This window comes from Lepidochelys kempii, chromosome 2 (genome assembly GCF_965140265.1).
Source record: "Lepidochelys kempii isolate rLepKem1 chromosome 2, rLepKem1.hap2, whole genome shotgun sequence".
Taxonomy (NCBI): domain Eukaryota; kingdom Metazoa; phylum Chordata; order Testudines; family Cheloniidae; genus Lepidochelys; species Lepidochelys kempii.
In genome coordinates this window covers 42,017,372-42,034,607 of record NC_133257.1, presented here as the reverse complement: position 1 = coordinate 42,034,607, position 17,236 = coordinate 42,017,372, and the positions used below count along the sequence as shown (strand labels likewise).

Here is a 17,236-nt window from a genome sequence, read left to right as displayed (position 1 = left end):
AAACTATTTTACCTTTTGCCCTTGGACTTTATCGCTGCCACCACCAAACGTCTAACTGGTATATTACTGGGAAAGAGTCCATTTGGAAACATCTTTCCCCCCCAAAATCCTCCCAACCCTTACCCCCCTTTCCTAGGGAAGGCTTGATAAAAATCCTCACCAATTTGCATAGGTGAACACAGACTCAAACCCTTGGATCTTAAGAACAATGAAAAAGCAATCAGATTCTTAAAAGAAGAATTTTAATAGAAGAAAAAGTAAAAGAATCACCTCTGTCAAATCAGCATGGTAAATACCTTACAGGGTAATTAGATTCAAAAGATAGAGAATCCCTCTAGGCAAAACCTTAAGTTACAAAAAGACACAAAAACAGGAATCTACATTCCATTCAGCACAGCTTATTTTCTCAGCCATTTAAAGGAATCAGAATCTAACGCATATCTAGCTAGATTACTTACTAAGTTCTAAGACTCCATTCCTGTTCTGTCCCTGGCAAAAGCATCACACAGACAAAGAGATCTGTTTTGTTTCTCCCTCCCCCCAGCTTTTGAGAGTATCTTGTCTTCTCATTGGTCATTTTGGTCAGGTGCCAGCGAGGTTATCCTAGCTTCTTAACCCTTTACAGGTGAAAGGGTTTTTCCTCTGGCCAGGAGGGATTTTAAAGGTGTTTACCCTTCCCTTTATATTTATGACAGGCAGCCTAGAGAATGCCAATATTCAACATCCTAATCAGAAGAGAAGAAATCTTTTGATAATTTTATAATCATTCTTCAGACTACAATAAGAGATTACAGGAATGTGGGTACTGCATAGTGCATACCAGATACCTGGCTGGTATGCATTCCAGATTACTGAATTGTCAAATATTATTCAAGGGTAGAAGTTTGGGTTTTGTGGGCTGAGAAGCCTTGAACTAGTCACATAGGGCCTGATTTTCAGAGGTGCTGAGCACCCCCTGCTCCCATTGACATTAGAAATTCCGGCCCCAAGTGACTGGCTAGGAAACCTACTTCTCAGTTTAACCTCACATCTCTGCAATGGGGAAATTAATTTTTATCTCATGGTGGCTTTGGGATTTATTTAACATTTGTAAATTGCTTTGAAATCTTGATATTAAAAGTACTATATAAAGTGCATATTATTGATTTATAGAGCTGGTCAGTCTGAAACAATTTTATTCACAAGAGATTCAGAAGACTTTTTGTCCAGATGTATTGTGTTCTGACAATAGTAATGCACTTTGTCCTGTGTTGGGTTAGCAGTGGGGACCAATCCTGCTTCCAGTGGAGTCAGTGATAAACATCCCATTGACTTAAATGGAAGCAGCATTGAGTTTTTATTTAGTGCAGAACACTATTATTTAAAGAAATGTTGCATTCCAGTGGGTGAAATGTCTTTTAAAACAGCAATAAAGTTTGTGTCCAGTTGCTTAAGTATCTTTTTGCATTTGTCTTCAATAATTCTGTCTCTAAGTTGAGTTTAGTTCTCTGCCACTTGAGTTTGCTTTGATCAGATTTGTTTTTATCTTAGCCTGCTTGATAAATAACAAGAGTATTTCTGATAGCTGAATGATTTAAAATTGTGTTTTTCCCCCCCTCCAACAGGGCATCTGCGTAAAAGAAAAGGAAGGAAAATGAAATTCCTATTCTTAATAGTTTTCATCTATCTCTTACCACAATGCACCGGGAAACCTTTAATCAGGGATGACTGCCACCAACACACATTCGAAGAAATTAAAAGAGAAATAGCTGGGTATTCCGATATTGCCAAGGCTATTATCAACCTTGCTGTTAATGGCAATGCCCAGAACAGATCCTATGAAAGACTGGCAAATTTTGTTGACACCATTGGACCTAGACTCAGCGGCTCCAAAAATCTAGAGATGGCTATCAAATACATGTTCCGTGTCCTGCAGGAGGATGGGCTGGAAAATGTCCACCTGGAGCCTGTAAAAGTGCCTCACTGGGAGAGGGGAGAAGAGTCTGCTATGATGTTGGCACCAAGGAACCACAGCATTGCAATATTAGGACTTGGAAGCAGTGTTGCAACTCCTCCAGAAGGTAACACTTTACTACCTTTTGACTTTATTATCTGTTGCTTTTAAAAACCAAAATGTATAACGGTACGAAAAGAATCCCCCAAATCATGTCAGTAGACAAGCTAGTCCTCTCCTTCTGCCATAAAAATGCTGCGAGCCAGAGAGAACTATTTTGCTGGAACTTTCTGTGTGAGGTGTTACCTTAGGAACTTGCACTGTATTTAACTGGAGTTGATAAGCTCCTTAAATTTAGCCTGATTTTATTATTATTATTAATTTATTATTCTTTGAACACTAAAACTGTAGCCTGTTCTCAAAAGAAGCCATCTCTTTCTGTACCTGTCTGCTTGAGGTTTTGCCATGATTGCCAATTAATGGCAAAATGGTAGTCTGCCTCAGTGACTATTGTGCTTCTGGTAATTTAGAGAAGTTTAGACTTCCTCAAATCAGTTTACTAAACGTGGTGCCTCAAATGCTAATGCCTTGTGAACTCAGCTTTCTAATCCAGACAGAAGGGATGGGGCAGCATTGTCCAGGGAGTCCTACCATATGCAACTGTTGTGTGTTCCTAATATAGTCTTCTTTCCATAATACTTTATGCTATTTAGTATTATCCTCTGTGAAAATAATCTTAGTTGTGAAAGCTGATCAGTACATTTTAATAAGGACTGATTTTATTTCTCAAACTGTAAACTCGTCTTGGCAGGAGAGAGGTGTGTGTATGCTCATGGCGCGCCTAGCACATGATGAGAACTACTGAAATACACATTGTAAAAGCAATTTCATTTTTGCTTGGGAAATTTTATATTACAGCATGCAAGTAAGGGACCCAGGACAAATTGGAAATTTAAAATGTAAATGGAATCAGTGTCATGGTTTGGTGTCAGGACAACTTGTAACTATACATTTGTCATTTTTGGAAGGGAAGGGGAGATGATAGTAGGGTTGTCAGGTGCCCAGTTTTTGACCAGAAAGTCTGGTTGAAAGGGGACCTGTACAATGTCCGGTCAGATGTACTGATCAGACATCAAAAGTCTGGTTACAGATGGGGGAGGGAGATGCCGAGTCATCAACCTGCTTCAGCCCCTGCTCAGCTGGGGCCACCTCCTACCTTCATCTCATGGGCAGTTAGTCAGCAGGCTCCACATCAGGCTGCAGGTCCTGTCCCAGCTCCCTGAGCAGAGGGAGCCCAGCTGGGAGTGGGGGTGGGGAGAGAGCAGTGAGAGATGGTGGGAGGGGGTAGAGGAGCAGGCTGGGGGCAGGGCCTGGGGGAAGAGGTAGAGCTGGGGGGAAGGTCTGGTTTTCAGAAATTAGAAAGTTGGCAACCGTACGATGGGGATAAACTTGTGTCTAAAACAAAAAACAATTAAGAAACATTAGTAAAATCAGCAAACTAGCCCATAATATTTATAAGGCTTAGTGTTTGTAAAACATATTTTTTAGTGTAGATTCATTAGGTGTTTTAGTTCATTCAGTGTTTTAGGTTTTTTTCATCCATTCCACTTCCCATCCAAGCTACTTAGAAAGAAAACGAAAATGAAAACCATGTTCCCACTCTCAATCAAGAGTCACTGAGGAGCACTTCAGTAAGAAAACTAGTCTGTGCACAATTTGCCTTCCTCAGTTATTTACACTTGCCTTGTCTTACTTCTCTAGTTTTTCAGGGAGACACTAAGTTTGCACCTTTTTAAATGGGCTCTACCTCTAATCAGGTTCTTCTCCTTCATTTGACTTCAAATGCTCTGACTGTTGAAAGGTAATTGCTGTAGACAATAGTCTGGCTCCCAGCCAGGAGAACTGTTTTGTTGGGAGAGGTCAGCTTGGCAACAAAGTCACCATTTGTGCATGTATGAGGAAGCTGGCAAGAGTGTCACCTGGCAAAGAGAGAGAGTCAGAAAGCCGGAGGACGTGGTCTTTCTGGGGTTATTGGCCATTTTCTTTCTAGCTGAAAAGTAGAGAGAAGCAACCCTGCATGTAGGGGCCTGCATTAGATATGGGCATGAAGGGGCTGTTTGCTTTCCTGTGCTCAGTTGGCCTCAGGACTCCCAAGAGAAGAAGTCAGAATAGTCAGGGGCAAAGGAAGCAGGCTGACCTAGGGAGAAAAAGACTCCACATTGTAGCCCTCAATCCATGCAGTGAAGCAGAAGTACTCTGGAAAGTCCAAGGGACACTGACTCCCTCCCCCACCCCCAAAGAATGGTGTGGGGAAGAAAATGAGCAGAGAGATGTATAGGGTTTATTTTTCAGTGTGATCTATATTCTCTTGTGCATTATTTGATTAAGTAAAGGAGCAAATGTGTTAGACTTGAGCAAAGATTCTGAGTGTGAGTCATGTGCTTCATAACCACTGCATGCCTCCAAAGGAAAGTAAACTATGAACTAGAAGCTTCAAACTTTTGGGGTGGAGTTCTGGGAACTGGAGTATTTAAGTACAGGGGAGTTGGAGGAGTCCGGATTTTGCCCAGAGGTTCTATGTGGCTGGACTGCCGGTTCCAACTCTCAGGAGGGAGTTAAGGGGTTGTGATTTATGCATTATAGGAATGTGCCTAGGGACCCTGGGATTGGGGTAGTGGCTGGGCTCTGTTCAGGCTTTGTAAGCTGAAAACACCTAGGGACTCAGAGACTTGGATTCCCCTCACGGCAGTCCAGGGGGTGGCTGAAAGGGGGCACCCAGCCAACTTTAGCTAACGTTATGTCACCCCAAGATCAGTCTGTCTGTTTGGGCTCTGACACTGGGGAAGATATGCAGAATTGCTAAGTATTAGTGAGTGCCTGACCTGCACTGTCTCGGAGAGTTGAAGTAACTGCACAATTTAGGAGGTGCCTGGAAGGGAAATTCCCACTGCACAGGGCTCCTAACACAAGCCAACAAGGGGATTTAAAAACTGCTGCTTAGAGAGGTGCCCACCCTAACAAGCACCTTAGTTTCAAACTTGAGACTGAAAATATATTGTCAGGTCTGGTCTATACTACAGAGTCAGGTAGAAATAAGGCAACTTACGTTGACCTAACTATGCAAGTTCACTCCCCCCGAAGTAACTGCCTCGCTATGCTGACTTCATAACCTCCACGAGTGGCGTAGAGATAGTTAGGTCAACTGTAATTGCCTTTCAGGAGCCATCCCACGATGCCCCATGCTGACAGTACAATCGATACAAGCACTTCTGGTGAGGACATGCACCACTGACACAAGGAGCAAAGTGGAAACATGCACAAGTAACATGTAATGACTGAGGTGGCTGTATGCCGATGTAAGTTAGGTCAACTTAAATGGTTTCAGACTGTTTTCTAAGATGGTGTTTGTCATTTCTGACTCTTGGGCAATTCATTTCCCAGACCTACTCCCTCTCTCCCAGATAGTGCTGTTTCCTGTGTCCTAATTTCCAGAAAAGAAGGAAGGAAGGAGCTACAGTAAATCAGTTGTGAAATATTCTAATTAGTCCCCTCAGAGATTCATCAGCATTATTGACTTTTCATTTTATCCAAGAAGTTGTGGGAGTAATTCATCCTTTGCTTGAAATACAGTAACTAAAAGTCCGTGAAGAAACATCTGAGTCTTCTAGCATTGAATTGCTATTGGCTCATGGAAATGAGCATTTTAAAGATCCACAAATTTCATGCTTAGCGTCTCTTTGGAAGAGACATTGCTGTAAACCTACAGATTCAGCTATTAGAACTTCCCAATCCGTGTAATGTTGATTTTCTCCAAACTTTTACAGAATAGCTTGTCTGAAGACTCATTTTTTAGGAAATGCATAGAACAATTCATTTGATGTTGGAGCATTCCCAATGTTTTGCCCTGCTGGGGAATGAGCACTTTCACTTAGGATCTGATGCAGTTTGTCAAGAAAGCAGAGCCTTTTTGTCCAAGGAAGATGGTGCAAGGATCAGACCATTTTTGAACTCCAATCTCCATACTTTTTTACACTCTTTCTGTATGAGTAATATAGCTACACTTACTGCTAACCTACTTCAGTGTTGTACTACCTGAGCTAAGTATTATGTCAAGATGCCATGTTTCCAAATTCAGCCTCTTTAAATAAATAAATAAAATAAAAAGAGGTAGGGAGGGAAGGCTAGAATGCTTTAATAAAGAACAAATGTATTTTCACTTTGTGTACTCCAAGATTTTAAGGTGTTTTGCTCAAATGAAAGAATTCCCCTTTGAGCAAAAAGTAAAGATGGGAAAATTTCATCCCCAAAGGTAAATGTTTAGGCAATTATTAGGAGGTTAAAATGGAAATGGTTTTACAGTCTTAAATTGTCCTTTCATTTTTAAAATGTTTTATTGTTATAAAGGTTTTTCTGCTCCAAAGCTGATTTTTATAAGGGTCTTCTCAGTTAGTCAGTTTCATCCTTGTCAGAGTAAATAGGGAACAGTAAAATTGACTAGACATGAAATAGAAAATAAACAGCCTGGAAACAATACAGAAACATATTATTTTGTAAGCTTCTTCAATTTCAGTAATAGTGGTGTACTTGTAACAAATAGTAGGTCCCAACTTTCAGAGAAAAATGTTGTTTTTCCCCCCAAGTTGACACAGTTCCCTTTAATTCCTTTGAGGTGCTTTAATTCCTTTGAGAAATCTGTGATTCTGACATTGGTCTGCAGGGCTCAGTTTCAAGGAAAGGCTGGGCTCAATAATGGAGGTTCATCAGAGACCTAGTTTTCACTTTTCCTTTGATCTAGCCATAATGCCGAGATTCTTATGTCTGCATTAGTGAGGCCAAAAAATATCCCTATGAGTCTCCCAAAGAGGTCAGCAGGAGTTGAAAATACTCAGCACCTCATAGGGCTGGGTTCAGAGCTCGTATTTTAAATTGAATGTTACCAAGAGCTAACAAGCTAGAGGATTACCATATTTAGGAATTGTCCCAATCTTATTTCCAGTGCTTCAATATTGGCAAAACATACAGACTCTATATAGAGACTGTGTTGATTTCCAGTAGTACTGATTATACCCTAAAAACTTTGAAGGAAAATAGATATAATTGCTGCCTTGGGGATCCCATAATTGAGTAAAAATAGTAGTTTAGCAGATGTTCTACCATGAAGCTATCAAAGAACTCGTATTTGTGTATGTTAAAATGAATTTTATTTTTCCTGATAGGTATCTTCACTCTGTCATCTCATTTTAGAGGGACACTGACTAGTAGAATAAGCCCCCAAATATAACCTAACTTAAAAAGTTCCTATAGCGAGGAATATTTTCTGATTTCTATTTCTATTTTATTTCAAAGAAACTGAAATATAAAGAGAGGAAGGTATAATATTTTAGCAGAAACTAGGGGTTGATTAATCGCAGTTAACTCACACGATTAACTCAAAAAATTAACTGCGATAAAAAATTAATTCTGATTAACCGCACTGTTAAACAATAAAATACCAATTGAAATTTATTAAATATTTTTGGATGTTTTTCTACATTTTCAAATATATTGATTTCTATTACAACACAGAATACAAAGTGTACAGTGCTCACTTTATATTATTATTTTTTTATTACAAATATTTGCACTGTAAAAAGGATTAGCAAAAGAAATAGTATTTTTCAATTCATCTCATACAAGTACTATAGTGCAATCTCTTTGTCATGAAAGTGAAACTAACAAATGTAGATTTGTTTGTTTGTTACATGACTGCACTCAAAAACCAAATAATGTAAAACTTTAGAGCATACAAGTCTACTTCTTGTTTAGCCAATTGCTAAAACAAACAAGTTTGTTTTATGGGAGATACTGCTGACTGCTTCTTATTTACAATGTCACCTGAAAGTGAGAACAGGCATTCGCATGGCACTTTTGTAGCCGGTGTTGCAAGGTATTTACTTGCCAGATATGCTAAACATTCATATGCCCCTTCCTGCTTCGGCCGCCATTCCAGAGGACATACTTCCATGCTGATGATGGTCGTTAAAAAAAATGCATTAATTTAAATTTGTGACTGAACTCCTTGGGGGAGAATTGTATGTCTGCTGTTCTTTTTTACCCGCATTCTGCCATTTATGTCATGTTATAGCAGTCTTGGTTGATGACCCAGCACATGTTCATTTTAAGAAAACTTTCAAAGCAGATTTGCAAAACGCAAAGAAGGTACCAATGTGAGATTTCTAAGGATAGATACAGCACTCAACCCAAGGTTTAAGAATCTAAAGTGCCCTTCAAAATCTGAGAGTGACGAGATGTGGAGAATGCTTTCAGAAGTCTTAAAAGAGCAAGACTCCAATGCGGAAACTACAGAACCCAAACCACCAAAAATCAACCTTCTGCTGGTGGCATCTAAGTCAGATGATGAAAATGAACATGCGTTGGTCCGCTCTGCTTTGGATCGTTATTGAGCAGAACCCATCATCAGCATAGATGCATGTATTCTGGAATGGTGGTTGAAGCATGAAGGGACATATGAATCCTTAGCGCATCTGGCACATAAATATCTTGCGATTCCAGCTACAACAGTGCCATGCAAATGCCTGTTCTCACTTTCAGGTGACATTGTAAACAAGATGTGGGCAGCATTATCTCCTGCAAATTGTAACCAAACTTGTTTGTCTGAGCGATTGGCTGAAGTAGGACTGAGTGGACTTGTAGGTTCTAAAGTTTTCCATTGTTTTATTTTGAATGCAGTTATTTTTTGTATATAATTCTACATTTGTAAGTGAAACTTTCATTATAAAGAGATTGCACTACAGTGCTTGTCTTAGGTGAATTGAAATATACTATTTCTTAAGTTTTTTACAGTGCAAATATTAGTAATAAAAATAAAGTGAGCACTGTACACTTTGTATTCTGTGTTGTAATTGAAATCAATATATTTAAAAATGTAGAAAACATCCAAAATATTTAAATAAATGGTATTCTGTTATTGTTTAACAGTGCGATTAATTGCAATTAATCTTTTTAATTGCTTGACAGCCCTAGCAGAAACCAATTGTGGCTGTTTAAAAACACTGTTAACAAACAATTATTGGCTCTGATCCGGATCCTATTGAAGTCAGTGGCAGTTTTGCTACCTACTTTAGTGGGAATAGCCCTATTATTCTTAAAATTGTGTTGACATCTGTAGTGATGCTATTAAGAGTGAGTACATTCGGCTATGCAAAAACAAATTGTCTGTTTAACATTAAGCTTCATAAGCAAATCAACAAAATTATTGGTTTTTCCAAACAAAGGAATCAAATGGGTGAACAACATGTAAAATTTTGAAGAGAGATTACACTAGCAAGGACCCTTCGTAATCCTTATTGCACCTCACTGGGACAGTCCTAATTTGACTCCGGTAAATTCACACGAGGGTATTAAATTAGCAGATCTGTGTTATTTAAAGATGTAAATGTTGGGGAGTTTTTTGGTCAAGCTTCAAGGGAAAGTCAAATATTGTACTGGTTTTCTAGTGAATTTTTCTATGTAGCTTCCAAAGTGTTGTGAAAATGTAATATATTCAAAACCATCTGGAGGTTTAGAACTCAAATGAAAGAGTGATTAACAGTGAATTAAATATTGAATAGCGTACAGCACACAAAGTGGTGTCTTTAAATCTTTAAAATCAAATATCCAGATGTCACATTTATTTTTTCTGGCCAAGTGGACACTGAACTGTAAAGAAAAACCTGGAGTGGTACCAATAAATTCATGTTGATCTTGTAATACTGGTATTTCATGCACCACTTTATGCAGTGGTTAACAATAAAAAGTCGCATTTTTCCTACAGTTATCAAAAATCGTAATTCTATTTTTTCTAGTTTTTTTCTAAATATAATGTTTGCAAGTCTCCTTTAGTGCATGATTACTGACATGATCCACAAGTAGATACCACAAATGATGTCAGAAAACATGCATCCGATGAAGTGAGCTGTAGCTCACGAAAGCTTATGCTCAAATAAATTGGTTAGTCTCTAAGGTGGCACAAGTACTCCTTTTCTTTCTCTGACATTAAAATTTACTTGGAAAGTTTTACATTTATGTCTAACAAACTGTAACCATATAGACACACATACTGTAGGTCGAGTAGTAGAAGCCTGCAGTTTGGGTACTGACAATTTCTAGTTCAATCCCTACAGGTGTCCATAATATCTTTATATAGATAGTCATACTCTGTTACTAAATCCCACCAAGATGAGACTTCAGGTTGTGTGAGCATCGGACATGCAGAGCAAGCTTGTTGAAGACAATGGCGTAGTGACCCAGTGTGAATAACACCCTGTTACTTACAGTTAACAACATTATTCTTTTGGCTTACTTGGTGCAGAGCCTTGTGTTTGGGGACAGGTTCAATACCCACTAAAAACTATGCTGGCCATAATTATGTAGCACAGTTCTCTGAATTTGCTTAAACCAAACTGCTACAAGAAGATCTAGTATTTTTGGAAGATGTAAACAATAGTCTTTTTTTATAATGCATAGGGTTTTTTCTTTTTTCTTATTTAAAGACGTGTACAGTACATTTAGTCTGTGAGCTATGCATCATCATAGCCAAACAGCCTCATATCCTCTTGGATACCCTTTCTATGTAATTTTATTTTTATGAAGTAATTCTTCTTGCTGTTCCAGGTGGTAAGTGAACTCTCATTTTCCAAAAGCATCTTTTGATTTTACAGAATCTCTGATAAAAGCCTTCTGCCTCACTGCATTTTCCTACTTTGGTCTGCACTTCCTTCCTCCCATCCCCCTTAAAATGTTTACTCCCTCCATCTCTTTGTAATATAACTATCCTCAATACGTATTTCTTTGTGTTGGCCTAGCAGAGCTGTTTCTGAGGATTAATTGTAAGTATAATTAATTATATTGCAATACATAGTAGTAGTTTTCAGAAGGATAAAATCTAGGATGTGAAACTTTTTTTTTCTTCTTCCAGCAGTTTGACATCAGGTTTAACTTGCCTTATTTCTTTGGAAGACTGAAACCTGGGCCAGATTTGCTGAAAGACTTGCTCAGTTCTGTGGGGCTCTTTGGCATAGCTGAGCTGATTTCCCTTTCAGCTGGAAAGCAACATAGTGAAAAAGTGTCAAATTTCAGCTCTTAATCACACATATCTCTGTCCTTTTATGTCTAAAATTTGAGATAGGAATAATGCTGAGAAAAGAAGGTGTCTGTGCAGCAGAGCTCAAAGCTCAGTAGAAGCAGGATCCTTTCCCCCACCCAATTTAGGAAACTCCTGGGAGTAGGCCCATTTGAGTGGCTCACCTTCTAAACTCCCTGTCTAAGGTGTGCAAGGGTGAGCCCAACCACCATGGACCTTTTGAGGACGATTGCAGAGCAGCTTTCCTCCTGCTTAGTTTAGGATATACTCAGAAGCAGAGCTTCTCTCCTGTTCCTTCTGTGCAGCAAACTACACAGGAAAGGAGCTCTTTTATTACTTTTTATATTTATATTACAACAGCATCCAAAGACACCAGTTGGGAGTAGGGCCCCATTGTGCTAGGCACTGTGCAAACATATAGGAAGACATTCCTGCATTGAAGGGTTTATAATCTAGGGTGGATCTTAAAATCTGAACAGATAAGACATGGGTTGAGGGACAGGAGTGAAACATACAGAGATATGTCTAACAGATTCCTGGCAAATATCATCCTAGTGGCAGGTTTTAGTTTTCCAGCTCTGCAGGAGGGAGATGGTAGATGGGATGTAACTAGGAGCACTGGAGTTGGGGAAAGAAGGAAGGGAAAGGGTACACTGATGGGGGTGGAATGGAAGGGAGGCTGGGAAGATGAGGGAGTGAAGAGAATTGGGCCAGCTCTATGTGGTGTGTGTGTGTGGAGCGTGGGGGCTGGGATGGGGCCAGAGAGAAATCTGAGAAAGACTCACAGAAAACAGGCAAGCAGCAGAGAAGGAAAAAAAAAAATTCTGAATCCAAACTAAAGAAAGCACAGTCTGATATCACTGATGGTGAAGATTTTGGCTAGGCCTCACAGCCTCCAGCCCTTACTTTGCTGCTGTTCATTGTTCCTGTCATTGTTCCTCTTCCTCCTGCTGGGAGAGTCTTTTAGTTTCTGATGGCTGTCTCTGACCAAGTTAAATGGGGGGCCTTACTCTTTCTCCCCTTAGCCCTCCACAGCCGGGGTGGTGGTGTGTGCATCAGGCTGGGTGGCCCTTGCTCTGGTCCTGGAGTGGGTGGGAGTTCTGAGTCCTGGAGCTAGATGTCATTGATTTTTGTATCAATGACATCAATGCTTATATATTGATGTTTGCAGGCAATAGTTTACCTTTGTTTGTTATGTGGTGTAAGTAAAGCTGTGTAATGGACAGGGAAGTTTAATGCAGGCTTGGGTGATGGAATCTGCTGCTTTCTTAGGCCTAGAAGTTTGGCACCCATTCTGAGCAAAAATTGGCTGGTATGTCAATTTATTTATTTGGCAATGAGATTTTGTGTGTCTAGATCAGCAGAATAGCTGTTCCATGGTGTGATTTGTAAAAGAAATCATAATCCCATATTAGCAGAGTTTGAAATAGATGAAGTTGTGGATTGTTTTCAGTTTTGAGCAGCTCACTTGCTTCTAGCTAAAATGTTGTCATAACAATGAGGGTTGCATTTGTTTTCTGGAAGTAGATCTCCAACAGCCTGTCCCTGTTCAAGACAATGACAAAATTCTCATTGAAAAGGCTTTGGGTCCTAATTGAGTAACTAGGAAATTAATAACCCCGGCAATTTTCTTGGCCAGTCCCGGCAATTTAAAAAAGACACCCATTCCATTTCACTTCAATACTGCTGACCTCTTATTTGAATACATAATTAGATTGACTGTAATGGACTGTTTTAAATCTGTATATATGTAAGAATAGGTATTTTTTTATTATTATAAATACTCTGAAGAGAGTAGAAGCGAACTAGAACAACAAATCTCTGACAGTTCTGATGCTTAGCACACTGTGAACTCAACCTTGTCTTGCCAGGGAGTTTCTCTTAGAATCAATGATCTGTTGGAAGTGAGAAAATGTCTGTCTATACAGAAGTTGCCATCAGGCTGCCTGGTAGAGATTTGCGAATTCTTGAATTCCTATAATTGGGAATAAACATACCTTTCATTATTACTGTAATCTGAAACTCATTGATGATACAAACAGCTGTCCAGTTCAGGGTACTAGGTGTTGACCCCTACAATGATTTAAGTGGGTAAAGGATTTAACCTTGGGGTGAGTAAAATTGTCTTTTGGGGTAATTCTACATATGTCGATCTGAACTGATCAGCTTCTAGTGTCACATCTGGCAGGCGGGTGCTGGAAGCTGAATCTCCAGATGGAATTTTCATGACAGGTGTCAGACATGTGGTGTTATGACAACTTTGCAGAAATCAGATTTACAGGTAGGATTTGTTTTTTAGCCTTTCCTGGGCTGTGAATGAATAGTTCTAATCAGCCTTCCGGACTAAACAAGGATTTGAGGCTTTGTTAATGCACAGTCTACTATAGTTACCTGTGTGCTGTGGCAAACTTTTGTATTAGCCAGGCTTTTAGCATTAGTTATGAACCTACGTTTGTGCAATGAAATCTTTTGTATAAAAGTTGGCCTGCAGTAGAAGATTGTTTCCAGTCTGTTTATTCCCACTGTTTTCCACTTTCCTCATCTTCCCCCACCCCCATATATAACATGACCCTAATTATTATTTCACCTGAGCCCCTCGTGAGTTTGAGTGGATTTGGTTGGGTAGTGGCTCACCCCAAAGCTGTATGCCCTACGATTTATGTAATTTGCCTCACAGTGAGTACTTGGTGGAAATTTACTAAGGGTATGTCTGCACTGCAAGTGAAGGTGCGACTGTAGCATGGGTAGGCATAGCCATGCTAGCTTTAATCTAGCTAGAATAGGTAACAGTAGTAGTGAAGATGTGGTGATTTGGGCTTCTGCACTGGTTACTAGTGTCGCCCACAGGTGGGGGGTGCAAAAAGTGCAGTTTGTCGTGGGCTCTCCCAAACTGAGCAGCATTGTGACCTGGTACAAACTTGAGTGGTGCTGCAACCCCATAGGCCAGGTCGCAATGGCACTCATTCAAATTTGGCCCAAGTGTCTCTCCATCATGATGGTGAGGTAGCCAGGCCAAATCTGAGTGGTGCTGCAATCCCATGGGCCAGGTTGCAATGCCTGAACCAGGGAGCTGGGTCCACACCATAGGAGCTGCTGCGGGGGGGTGGTTGCAGGCAGGCTCACTTTCCAACCCCCTCGTGCCCCAGTGTCTCCCTTCAGTAGTAGGTTTGTTTGTTTTTCTGGAGTGTGATTGTTTCAGATTTTGCCCTGGGTCCCCCAAAACCTCTGTGGCCCTGGGGGCTAGCAAGACAAGTATGTATGTAGGGTCCCCAGCAGGCTTATACTGGGGTGGCTAGCCCATGCTGAAGCCTGTGCTGCCACATCTTCACTATTGCTACCCGTCCTATTTAGATTAAATGTAGTGCAGGTATGTCTACCCATGTTACAGTCCCACCTTCACTTGTTGTATAGGCATGTGCTGTGTAACGCCAACCAACAGTGTCTAACATGGGGGGCTTCAACCTCATCCAGAGAAAACATGTCTCATTTCTCAGCCCCACAGTACCATCTATTCCCTTTTCTTGGCCAGTCTCTGAAAATGCCACTCACTCTTCTTCACCCCCATGTGGTTTTTACTTTATCTGTCCTCTGTAGTATGAGCAGTCCAGCGCCCTCCTCATATAGCTTGTCTGAGCTTATCCACAGTGCAGCTTGTATCTGACTTCTGTGACGGGCAATGGTAGGAATAAGAAATGGATTGAAGAATGTCTTTAAAAATTAACCAAGAAAATGGAGTGGTGAGACACTAAGATTTTAGGAATGGGGGACAGTTTATCACCAACGAATGCAAAGCTTCAGTAAGGCAATAGCCCATTTTTCTGGCAGCAATCTAGACTTGCTCCTCTTTGGTTTAGCCTCTTTGGGATGAACTACTTGGCCTTTGGTCTCATTGTTACCTTCACAGCTGAAACCCTATTGTCTCTGTTTAGTGAAATGCTCCTATTACTTCGTTAATAGATACAATTGATATGCTATAGACTGTGATCTTAATATGCTAATGAGACACTGAATTAGTTGGCAGCTACTCAGGAGGGAAGTTGGGTTGTACTGTGGAAAGTATTGTAATGGATACTTAATGTATATCATGCTGCCATTAAGTTAAACATGGAAAGGCAACCTTTGTTTTATTTTGTCGAAGACTAAATAAAGCAAACCTATTTGGGAACAATCAAAAGTGGAAGTATAAGGCTAGAGAATTAAGTTTGTCGTTCTGCATTCTCTTTCTTGGGAATAAAAAATTAAGACTCCACAATACAAAGCTCCTCGATACCTAGCTTCTTTGAGGATCATAAAGGTAATTCTGCATGAATTTGCTTGGGGAGTTATAGATTGCTAGAGATAGCAAGTACCTTGCCTTAAAACAAAAAAAAACAACAACACCCAGAGATGGTATTTTTGTTCATGAATGCAATAAGGCAGTGCCAAGAACAGTTCCATTCCTTGCTTCCCTTGATGAGCAATCAGTAGTATATTGCATGTCATTCTAATGCTTGGTATGGCATCTAAGTGGAGCATTGGGGTGAGTTAGATGGTGTCATTTTCTCTCATCTGTTACAAAAGCTAATATGAAGTGGGGATTGCAGTACCAGCCTGCTGTGACCTTGATTTTTCCAGTGGAAAGTGAAATTTTGCAGATACCTGGCTTTATTTCCAGTGGCACAGTTCCAGACTTCAGAATGATCCTGTCTTAAGGTATACAGTTAAACGTGTTGTTCATTAGAAGCTGCTGGAACCTATCAGTACACTTCACCTTCAAGCCAACTATAACTTCAGTAAAATTTGAAGGTAATACTTTGGTTTGGCCTGTTGTGGCCCTTTTTGTAAAGCTGGAAGTTTGAACAGCTATCCAATTAAAATTTTCACGTTTCACATGAGGGTAATTCTGCAGCTAAAACCCCTGGGTTTTTTTTCTATTTAATAGTTGTTTGCTGCATTCTTACAACTGTGTATTTTAAGAAACAAACTTTTTAAATGTGAAACATTTTCTTTCATGCGTGGAAGGCAATTTATACTGTTTTGACCTTAAAAAAACAAACCCCCAAAACCATAAATTGAGCATTTAACTTGGGTAAATTGATGCTGAGAGACAAAGCAAGAGAGAGATTGAGAGTCATATCAGTGTGCATCAGGTAACAGCATTAAGTATTCTTTAGCATATGCAATTAACTTAAACGCGTTTCCAAATAACATTTTAATAATGTTTTAGGGTAAGCTATTTAAGACTTGCAAGGATACCCAGCTTCTTTTTTAATTTTGCGGAACAAACCAAGCTGGCCAAGCATTTGTTATTACTTTCAATTTTTACTGACGTGTTTTGTGGCTTCTCGGTCAAATGTACAGCACTAAAACTCCAGGCATCCATACTGCTTCTATATTTAGCAGCAAAGTCTGGTTCTGGTTGTTAAACAGTTTCCACTTATCGCTGTAACCAATCCACAGGATTGGATCGTAAGCATTGTGGTCATTTTGTGAATGATTTCTCAAAAGCCATGAAATCCATTAGGCTTGGTAGAATTCAATTTTTAAAATAATTTTGACGGATAGTATCTGTTTATTTTTAAGCATTTTTTTTTTTAGATTTTGATCTTTTTTTCCTAATTTTCACAGTTACGGGAAATTATGGGAGGGCCAGACATTTATGTAATGGTACTAGATGTTGAAATGCAAATAATTAAACCTTTATAAAAACTGTTATGAACACAAATTGTCAACATAGCATGTCAAAACATACAAAGTAAATATCCTTAAATCAAGAAATCATACCCGTTCTTACTATTTGTTCATTAGTCCATTTGTAACAAACCTAATCCAAAAGTCTTATAACTGGATTTGACTAAATTTTCAAGCACCATTTTTCTTTCTTTGCCTAGCTGTACATATCAGTTCTTACTGATGGAAATATTTTGTTGTGGTTTTGCATGCATGCTGTGAAATCGACATTTACTGATAAAATCTAATCCTTTCAAGCCTAAGGGTAATCTCCAAATGAATGTTCTGAGATGTGGGAAACTTTCTGTGGTATGGGAGAACCTGCTTACTTTTAAATGCCTTTGTTTCCTCAGACAAGGCAATAGGATTATAGCAAATTCAAAATGTTTACAAAATAGTTCATTTGAAAAATATGGTAAATTTTCCTCTGTGATGCAATTAACTTGTACTGTAAATTAAGCATGGGAAATGTT

General features: G+C 39.5%; 1 protein-coding gene across 5 annotated transcripts in view; it reads left to right on the top strand.

Annotated features, from left to right (window-relative positions):
* CPQ (carboxypeptidase Q) overlaps positions 1–17,236 on the top strand; it is a 262,566-nt gene that overhangs the window by 37,452 nt on the left and 207,878 nt on the right. For all 5 annotated transcript variants that reach the window (XM_073330508.1, XM_073330507.1, XM_073330509.1 and 2 more), the window contains exon 2: positions 1,605–2,060. In XM_073330508.1, the coding sequence (XP_073186609.1) occupies positions 1,634–2,060 (427 nt within the window). In that variant the 5' untranslated portion in view covers positions 1,605–1,633. The remainder of the gene's footprint in view (positions 1–1,604; positions 2,061–17,236) is intronic.